This window comes from Cetorhinus maximus, chromosome 16 (assembly GCF_964194155.1).
Source record: "Cetorhinus maximus chromosome 16, sCetMax3.hap1.1, whole genome shotgun sequence".
NCBI classification, from domain to species: domain Eukaryota; kingdom Metazoa; phylum Chordata; class Chondrichthyes; order Lamniformes; family Cetorhinidae; genus Cetorhinus; species Cetorhinus maximus.
The window spans coordinates 98258365-98268825 of record NC_135894.1 but is presented as its reverse complement, the minus strand read 5'-3'; the positions used below and the strand labels follow the sequence as shown (position 1 = coordinate 98268825).

General features: G+C 42.9%; 1 protein-coding gene across 1 annotated transcript; it reads left to right on the top strand.

Moving 5' to 3' along the window:
* The first annotated feature begins 245 nt into the window (after positions 1 to 245).
* On the top strand, positions 246 to 5695 carry LOC144692000 (lysozyme C, milk isozyme-like). Its single transcript, XM_078560563.1, has 4 exons — positions 246 to 451; positions 3010 to 3186; positions 4649 to 4730; positions 5517 to 5695. Exons 1-4 carry the CDS (start codon positions 322 to 324, stop codon positions 5581 to 5583), a joined length of 456 nt encoding a protein of 151 aa, XP_078416689.1. The 5' UTR covers positions 246 to 321; the 3' UTR covers positions 5584 to 5695.
* The last annotated feature ends 4766 nt before the right edge of the window (positions 5696 to 10461 follow it).

Sequence of the window (10461 nt, the reverse complement as noted above, 5' to 3'; positions counted from 1 at the left end):
TACTGAGTTCTGGCACTGCTGAGGCTGCTAGAGCTGCCAGCCAATCAGATTCGGATTCGTTCAGGGCTGACATTCCTTCTGGGATGTAGCAAGCAGTATACCTCACCGCAAAACATGACTGCTTGTGTCCCTCCCCTTGTATTGCAAAATATTTGTTAAGGCACAGCACGCCATTCAGGAATCTTGTCTGGTTGTTAGCTTACCTTTATTTTTTTTCCCCAGGTTCTTGTTTGATTAGATTTGTGGAACTGATAACCACAGGCACAATCCTGTATAAAAGTGCAGCCATTACCAGACCCAGGCACATCTCCTGCTGACAAGATGAAGACCCTTATTGTTGTCAGCATCCTCCTCGCGGTCTCCAGCGCTAAAATCCTTACACGGTGTGAAGTTGCTCAAGCTGTAAAGAATTCTATCCTGTCTACGTTCACCCAATACAGCTTGGCAGACTGTGAGTATCATTTCTCTGTTCTGTTTAGGCACAGCCAAATGAGGTTTCGATGGCCCAGCTGACAGGCCATCGACATTAAGTTGTAAGGTTCGGAGATTCGGAGAGCATGTCCCTCGGTCATAAGGCTGAAGGGCTGCTCAGCGTTAAGGCTGCCAGTTCTGGGGGGGCACTGGGATTCCGCAAGGGGGCTCTTTCAGAGACTGGTAAGTTTCTTTTTGAATTCAGTCTGCTGGTGGCATCATTCGCGTCCCCCAGGGCGACCTGGGCACTGACGGGTTGAAACCATCTGTGCTGAACCTCACATACCACTCCCATGGTGAGCTGTTCAACCCACCGCTTGCCCACCTTCCATCTCGGCGCCCTAGATGGAGCAAGCTTCCTGAGCAAGATCAACCAGCAGACACCCTTTGGATCAAGGGCTGGGGAACAAGGGAGGCCACTAACAAGTTCCTTGTGACAAACCCCATCAGGCTATGAGCTACCACAGCAACAATAGTCCTTGCTAAATATGCCCAGGACCCTGTGCAGCCAATCTCCACTGCTGGAGCCTCAGTACAAACCCCTTATGCACCATGGAGACGCAAAAACAATGCTGCACGTCACCCGAGGAGTGTCCCCTCAACAGGTTTAAGTGGCAGAACAATCACCTTAAACTCACCAACTAAGGAAGCTATCACCCGGCTTCGGGAGTTTGCATTCGCTAAGTAACGGGGCCGAATGCACTTGCGGATTGTGATTGTGTTTTGCTCGTGTAAGCTCTGTCAGTCAGTGGGTGAGCGTATGTTACATTGGTGAGGCCAGGCAGTGTCTGAGCCTGGTCTGGACCTGTGTAAATTGGTCTTTCATGTAAACTATGCAAGAGTAGGAATAGACTGGATTTGGACAGCTCTTTTTGCAGAAAGTAATGAGCTCCTGGGATATATTGTGGCTGGTGTGCTGGATTCTGACTCTCTGCCGTCAAGAAAGAGCTGGATTGGCTCCTGACTGGGGCAGGGATCATGTTATTTAGAAGGTAACATAGATATATTCTTTATAGATAACACTTAGTCCCTGTGATCTCCTAAACTGGTTTTGATCGCCTGAGGGGATTGAGGAGGATGTTGTCCAAGTATTTTTCCCCTCATTGTCTCTGGCTTTCTGTCTCTCCACAGAGATGCCTGCAGTGGTCATGGGTGTGATGGGGGATGGTGAGGGAGTGGTGAAGAAGTGGGGAAGGATTGTTTAGTCATGCTGGATTAGTCATCCTGGTGTGAGACAGATCTGATGGACCGGCCAGTCCTTCCCAGTCCATTTATTTTGTATGGTCATATGTATCTCAGCAAAGCCAACAGAGACAGAACTACAACAAAAACAGAAATTGCTGGAAAAAATTCAGCAGGTCTAACAGCAGTCCGTATGGACTCGAAACGTTAACTCTGTTTTTCTCTCCACAGTTGCTGTTAGACCTGCTGAGTTTTTCCAGCATTTTCTGTTTAGGTTTCAGATTTCCAGCATCTGCAGTATTTTGCTTTCATCCTAGGCACAGAACTACAATTGGCCACAGGAATAGGGCAGGAAAAGGGCAGCTTGTTCTCACTGCCCTCCGACTCTGGTTGCATTATGCTTTAGGAAATTTCCTTTGATTTACTTTTACTCTAATGCTTGAGGTCAATTTCTTAATGATTCCCAATTCTTTATTCTTTCAATAGATTTGCGATTTAAACAATTAATAACACGCCCAGGGCAGCTAATTAAAAAACTTCCAAGCAGTTGATTTTTTCCGCTTTGGAATAATTTCTACCTGTTAAGAGACTGGTCTCTCGACATCGATATCACATCAGGCCACCCACCACACCCCACCCCACCCCACACAATTTCGAAAAGCTAATATAGGCTAAGGCTGTGTAGATGGATCTTAAATCTCTCATGCATTTTGTCTGAGGGATAGTTACGAGGCCAAAACAGGATAGGAACTGCTTCAGCTTTGTCAGGGATACGTGTGTGTATAGATATTTAACAAGGGTGAAATGTTGGAAATTTGCAGCAGGTCAGGCAGCGTCTCTGAGTATTTCAAGTATTTTCTGTTTGTATTTCTTATCTAGCATCTGCAGTATTTTACCTTGAACAAGGGTTGGATTGGTTTGGCAGTGAGACTGCATGAAAGTTAATAACTTTTCAATTCTAAAAGTCTAGCCTCAATCAAGGTAATAGTTACAAGTATCCATGAACAGAACCCTTGTGAGGATCACCATCGTCAGAAGAACAGGAGACAGAGTCAGCAAAATAAATTGCCATCTCATACACTGCTCCAGTTCCCACAATGACTGCCTTCAGGTAAACAGACTGCAGATAAGAGAGGGCCAGTATCCTGTCCTGTGCTGCTATTTTTCATTCCTTCTTTCAATCTGGTTCCCCCACTTGTACTTAAGTTGTGGTGATTGAGCACGATGGAAATTCACCTGGTTACAGCAAAGACAAAGTTTACTGGAGACTGTCCCCAGTCTATGAGGTGCAGTGTGAATCACATTTGTGTTTTCCATGTTCTAAACTACAGCATCTTGTGTTCATTCTCATTCTAGGGGTATGTATGGCCGACCACGCAAGTCGATATAACACACTCGCAGTATACTACGAGAGAGGCAATTCTGGAAAGATCCGGTCAGCAGACTATGGAATCTTTCAGATCGACAGTAAATGGTGGTGTGCAGATGAACAGTTTCCGAATGGTCCAAATACCTGTAAAATGAACTGTAACGGTGGGTGAACCAATACAATGTTAATCTCAAATTTGAGTTTTCTTTCCTTTGTATATAAGGAATGTGCAGTCGGAGTGCTGTGCACAGTTCTGGTTGCCATTTCACAAAATGGATTCAGAGGCAGTGGAGAGGGTGCAAAACAAACAGGAGATTTTCGAGTATAATAAAACTGTGAGGCTACAACTATCAGGAAAGGGTGAATAGACTGGGTCTCTTTTTGGTTGAAAAGAGAAAGCTGAGGGGTGATCTATTAGATGTATAATAGAGGCTCTCGTACTAACTTGTGGGGAAGAGCAAATCCACAGGCCATCTGTGGGGCACCAATAAATTCAAATTTTGCTTCCATTTGTTCACGGGAAAGGGCAACACTGGTAAAGCCAGCATTTATTACTCATGAGTAGGTGGCGGTAAGCTTGCTAGGCCATTTCAAAGGGCAGTTAAGAGTGAACCACAATGCTGCATGCATTCAGGTAGGGTGCCTTAACTTTGTCTTTTTGACATTATTCCACATCCTAAACCTAGCTGATGCTTGCCTTTGGTTTGCCTGCCTCCTAATATCACTTGCTACTTTACTTCGTCCCATTGGAGTCGCATCGAGGCCGGACCAGGTAAGAACAACAGATTTTCTTCCCTAAAGGGACATAAGTGAACCAGATGGGTTTTTATGACAATCCCATCAGTTTCATGGTCATTTACTGACACCAACTTTTTGTTCAGGTTTTATTTAATTAGTTGAATTTAAATGCCCCAGTAGCCATGGTGGGATTTCAAACCATATCTAAGATCATTATGCCCAGTGTCTGGATTTCTAGCCCAGTAACATAACCGCTATGTGAGAATCTAATCTTTGAATGAACTTGTTCAGGTGGATGTTAAAGTTTCCATGTTACCATGTGATAAGGAGTGACATTTTCCAGGGGGGAAATTTTCTCGTCAGTTATAGGAAAAGAATGGGTGATTGTCAAGCGGGAAGATTATTTTACACCTTATCCAATATACATTTCCATGACTTAAATAGGGAATGACTTCTAACGTGGTGTAATATGGACTGCCGATTCAAAATCATCCGGTTTTTGCCACTTAATAAAAGTGAAAATGACACCGCCTTGGTATCCCGGCCAACATTCCTCAATCATCCAACAATTAACTGGCCTCCATCTCATTGGTTCTCGTGGAACCTTGTTAATAATAAAAAAACCTGACCTTTTCTATAGATGTTCGTGTCCTCTCCACTCACTGCTGAGTTGGTGAATTTAGACCCTAATTCCACCATGTTGTAAAATATTGAATACCAAATATCTTCCATCCTAGGGCTTTCCAAATCTGCCACAAGCAACAACATTGAAAGCACCCAGTAACCTGCACCCCTGGGACCTCTCAACCTAGAGCTTTCTAATTCTGTACCAAAACACACCTCAGATATAAACATTGATTCTAATATCACATTCTTTTTATTTTGCAGTTTTCCTGAAAGATAGTAAGAACATACAATCTGACATTGCTTGTGCAGCACTAATAGTGAACCAACAAGGCATGGAGGCCTGGTATGTTAAAGTCTCCATCTTTTTTCTCTCTTACTTTGTATTTAAATGTTGAGGTTGTAATTGAGTGATGGAATGCTGCTGGTTTCTATATCCAGGTTACAAATAATGCAATGACATTGTGGGCACACACAAACATCTCACTATAAACAGACATTTCAGGGATCAGTGAGATGAATGTTATAGATAGAATTACAGTGTGTCATTGAGAATGTTACAGTGAGTGTGTTATAGAGTGTTATAGTGAGTGTGTTATGGAGAGTGTAACAGTGAAGGGTGTGTTATAGAGAGGGTTATAGTAAGGGATATGGTATAGATAGTGTTACAGTAAGGGGTGTGTATTGTAGAGAGTGTGACAGTGAGTGATTTGTTATAGTATGTATTACAACAATTGAAATCAACATTAATGATCACATAAGCAGTCTGTAAATTGAACAGAACCAATTTTTTGCAGACTTCTTTCTAGCCTCCTTGTGCCCACTGACTTTTTCAACTACTGTTGGCGCGTGCTGCACTCATTTTATAATGAGAGAATCCAGCAAAATACAGTACAGGGGAATTTGCAGGGCAAAAACATTGTAATAGGCACATATGCAGGCTCCTGTGTGGGTTAAGTACTGCTGTACCCTGGCAGGGATCAGCGGCTTCATGAGAGGAGGGATAAAAACTTGGGAAGGAAGGGGGAGTGGGTTGCGGATGACCTCAGTATCTCATGTCACTATATCTGTTGCTGGAGCTCTTGTGATTCTCTCTGCCTGATCTCTTGTTTCTGACGTTCTGGTTTTGCAGGAAAAGTTGGGTCGAGAACTGCAAGGGGAGATGGATCAAATATTACACCTACTTTTGCTTCTTGTAAGGAAGGATGCCATCCTGTTGATCAACTCCACTCACTTGCGATACGTCGTAGTGTGAAACGCCTGTAGCTGCTAGCTCTGCATTACTGAGGCTGTTAGGAATAAGCGAAGGTTCATCTCTCGCTGTCATAATTCATTAAAAATAAACACAAGAAAATATCAAAATCTCAAGTGTTTCATTGCCATTGTGCATCAGGGTAAACAGTAGACCTGTTAATTTTAAGTTAAGGAGCGTGAGAAAGAAAATTGAAACGAAAGTAAAAAAGCAATCGCTAAGTACCTGGACAATAATGGAGAGGAAGACAAAAGGGAACGTGAAAAGATTAGGGAAGAAGTTTAAAAAAAACTTACTGATTCTGCTTCTCCACATGTTCTGACCTTAGTCATGTGGAAACTTATCAAACACCCTGCTAGAAATATTAAATGATTACATTTGCTACATTACCCTTAATGTTACTTGTTGAAAGAATTCAATAAACTTGAAAAAACTTTGTCTTCCCTTTTGGTATCCATGCTGCCGACTCTTTACTATGCTTTCAGTTTCTCAATGTTTTTCTATGACATCTGTGATTAATGATTCCATTACCTTTCCAGCCATCAATATTAAGCTAATGTTCTTGGACTTGTTCTATCTCTCGGTTTATATATGGGAATCACATTAGCTGTCTGCCAATCCTCTGGCACCTTTCCCTTTTCCAATGCGTTTTTACCTATATGTAATAGTGCCTCTGCCATCTCTTCTCTAAATTCTATTAATATATATGGATGTAATCCATCCAGACCAGGAGTTTTATCCTAAGATTGATTAATTTATCTATTATCTCCCCTTTTACGATTGTAAATGTCTTTATATCCCTCTTGATCACTTCTTCTGTCATGTCCACCGTGATTGCTTCAATATTTATCAGGGAAACTAAGTTATTAGTTAGCATTTCTGCCATTAAATCGTCATTACCTGTGATTACATCGTAACTGGGTACATACCCTATTATCGTATTTATCCCTTAATAGCCCTACTCTATCCAACTTCTTTCTGTTATTTGTGTCGTTTTATATTTCTTGATAGCTTCATTTCATAGTTTTATTTTGCTTTCCTGATTCATTTTTAAATAAATCTCTTTAATTAAAGACATGCAGCAATAAACTCGAATACCATCCCAAAAACTGACACTGGTTCCCAAACTGAAAGTATTCAAGTGACAAAGGGGTTAAAGGAAGTTACTCGGGCTGGCAAAAGGTGGGAAGTGATGTTTTACTGGATCAGTGATGTTCACTATTTCCATAAAGGATTTTAACTTGGGAATTGAAAGCACAGTATCAAATTTTACAGGTGACACCAAATAAGGGAGTAGAGTCAATACAGTGGACAACTGAGATAAAATACAGCAAGAGATTAATAAACTTGCACGTAATTGGCAAATGAACTTCAATATGGATAAGTGGCTGATCATCAAGGGTTGAGATGATGAGAAATTTATTTACTCAGAGGGTTGTGAATCTTTATAATTCTCTACCCCAGATGATTGTGGATCCTCCATTGAGTAAATTCAAAGCTGAGATAGACAGATGTTAGATCTCTCAGGGAACCAAGGGATACAGGGAGAGGGCAGGAAAGTGGAGTTGAGGCCGAGATCAGCCATGATCATATTGAATGATGGAACAGGCTCAAGGGGGGGGGGAAATGGTCTACTCCTGCTCCTATTTTTTTATGTTCTTGTGAGGCTAACAGCAACAGCACTCCAAAGGCAACCAAACCTCTCTCAATGTAGAGAAAGTGAAGTCTGAAAAGTGGAAAAACACAGGCCAGAAGCAAAACAGTAGCCAGAAGAATGAGTGGGCAACTAACCTGTTAAGCCCTGTACACCTTTTAAATAATGCTTGCAAGGGTGTGGAGGAGAAGAGCCTTCATGCCATTTCTGTTCTGTTGTCCTGAGCTAGGTCAGGAAAACAGGACAGAAATGCCCTGTCAGCAAAGACAATCAGCGGGGGTGGTCCAAAATCATGAGTGCCCCCTGCAAGCAGCAGGTGACCACATCTGAATAAACTATTTTTGATTCCAAGTGCTGGCAGTGTGTAAAACCGCAACACAAGTTCCACCTCCCCTCCCGAAAGGGTAATCAGTGTCCTTCCGCTTGGTAATATTGATCGCGCCATTTTGGATCCTTAGGTGGTCACGTAACGCACCGCAATGCTACGCAATCCAATTTCCAGGACAACATGCTGTCATTACCACACTGCTGTTTGTGGCAGTTTGCTGTGCAGAGACTGGCTACCCTGCTTCCTACATTACATTGGTGGCTGCACTTCACTACTTCATTGGCTGTAAAACACTTGTGTCCTGAGGTTGTGAAAGGTGCTATAGAAATGCAAGTTTTCTTACAAACTTAGGCAAATCATTCAGATGAAGAAAATCTTAGGTAATTTGATCTTTTCTTTTTATTTACTCCGTTACGGGACGTGGGCATCATCGGCAAGGCCCTGAGTGGCTTGCTAGGCCATTTCAGAGGGCAGTTCAGAGTCAATCACATTGCTGAGAGTCTGGAGTCACATGTAGGTCAGACCAGGTGAGGGTGGCAGATTTCCTTATTCTTCGAAAAGACAATCTCCTGGTCACCAGCAGAGGACAAAATTGCCACAAATTAAGACACAATTCAGAAGTCAGTTCCAATAGAGGCACATTTTAATATTTTCTCCAGTTGAGGCTGTAGTAAAGTACAAGGGCAATGACAGTAGTCACATAAAGTACAATAAATTAAACACTACAGTATTTTCTCATACAGATACTGTATAACATGTTCCACAGGATTGGAGGAACCTCGGTCAGTGATCAAATCAGTAACTAGATGCTTGGCTTCCTGTGACTAATTTCAGTGCCGTAAATTTCCTCCAGGTGTGGCTGGGGCTGGAATGTGGTTGGGGTGGGGGGGGGGGAAAGAGAGAGAGAGAGAGAGAGAGAAGAGATGTGGGAAAGTTACTGATTCCTTGCAATCATCTACCGTAGCCATTGGTGGAAAATTGAAAGAAATTCCCATCCATGGGCACTTGTGAGCAGGGGGGAGTTGGGGGTTGAGGTGTTGTGGTGGGGTGCAGTCACAAATTTACTGCAACCAGGTCAAGATAAATTCCCAGCCTGTAGGTCCAAACAATGTACACCTGTGATTTAGACCATCCCGCAGGCTAGAAACACATTGGCAGAGCTCCATCGGTAGAATGCAGGACTCGATCGCCAGCACTGTGGCCGTATGGCCTGGCATTTGGGGGAGGGAGGGTTCAGTTTTTCGGGGGGGGGGGGGGGAAACCACTCAGTGGATTGTATTAGTTGAAAGGGGTTGGAGGAAAGTTAAAAACACAAAAGACACCACTTCACTAGATCCAGAGTTTGTTGATTTCAGCTACCAGAATGGGAAGAGACCAGGTCTATCCCTTCATTACAGTTGGTGAAGGAATTGGGGAGGAAAGGCGGGGGCAAGAGGAGGGGGAGAGAGAAGAAATCAGTGTCACTAAGATTTCAGTGAAAGGCATGTTAACTTTTCCATATCTCACTTCAAGTATGAACTAGAATTTTTAAGTAGTAAGCTATTGTGATAAGGAATCTGCTGCCTGGAAATGATGGTGGAAGCAGATTCAATTTAACTTTCAAAAAATGAATTGGGTAAATACTTAATTGATAAATGAAGGCAAAACATTTGCAGAGCTGTGAGGAGAGCAGGGAAGGAGTGGGGCTAATTGCATGGCTCTTTCAAAGAGCTGACACAGGCTGATGGGCTGAATGGCCTTCTTCCCTGTCATATGGTTCTTTGCAAAATAATACTGTTCCACATTGTGGCTTTTCTTGAGGCAGCTAATACCAGGATAGAATGTTAGACCCCTCAACGGTAATAAACCCAATAAGGAATTGAGGAAAAAAACCTCTTTAAGCAGAATGGTGAGAATGTGAAACTCGCTACCACATGGTATTATAGGGGCAAACAGCATAGAAACATTTAAGGGGAAGGTAGAAGGACAGAGGATATGTCAATAGGGCCCAACTGAGTGGGAGGAGGTTTGTACGGAGTGTAAACACTGACACGGACCTGTTTGGCCAAATGGCCACTTCCTGCTGTAATTACTATGCAAATTAGGTGCTTACAGGATTGACACTGGTAGGAATCATTTGAGGGGATGGGTTAAGAACAGTGCCCGTCACGGGGCTATGGGGCGGGGGGGTGGCTTTCCCTGTGGAGACTGGCACTGATACGCCAAACAAAACTGAGTTGATCCTCATTGTATACAGACTACAAACATTTTTAATGATCAAATGAAATTGATTTAGACGAATAAAGTAAAGCAGCTACACAAACCCTGAGCTTTAAAAACACTCCCCCCAAAATATTTCTCCCGCTCATAGCTTTGTTTCGATCTTTGAAGAATCCTCCGTCAATTTAAAAAAAAAACACAAAGAGACACAGCTCATACCTCTTGTTACAGCCATAACCAGATTATGTTGTGGGGCTTCAATTCACACAACAAGATGTCATGTTAACACCGGGAAGGAGTGGGATGCAGCTGGCAGGCAGACAGGTTACAGCAATGACGCACACATATCTCATTGGGGCTTTGGGCTTTTTTTTGCCATCCTTGCCTCTGTATCTCCTCCTATTACCAGCTGTTCCATAGTGCTGTAAGTACCCAGAGCCAAGGACAGAGAGCAGTGAGGGTTGGCTGAGAAAATACTGGAAGCGCAAGATGCTTCCAACACAATGTTGAGGGGAGGTCCGAAACTGCATCAGAGCTGGTACTGTTGGCTACAGGAATGGCTCAGAATTTTGTAAAGCGTACATGTACAAACGGGCTTGTAGTTACCCTTCACCATTTAAATCCCTAACTGGGAAGGACTGTCT

Coding starts and splice junctions, on each gene's coding strand:
- LOC144692000 (XM_078560563.1), top strand. CDS start 322: ATGAAGACCCTTATTGTTGTCAGCATCCTCCTCGCGGTCTCCAGCGCT. Junction 452..3,009: donor CCAATACAGCTTGGCAGACT/GTGAGTATCATT, acceptor TTCTCATTCTAG/GGGTATGTATGGCCGACCAC. Junction 4,731..5,516: donor CAACAAGGCATGGAGGCCTG/GTATGTTAAAGT, acceptor CTGGTTTTGCAG/GAAAAGTTGGGTCGAGAACT.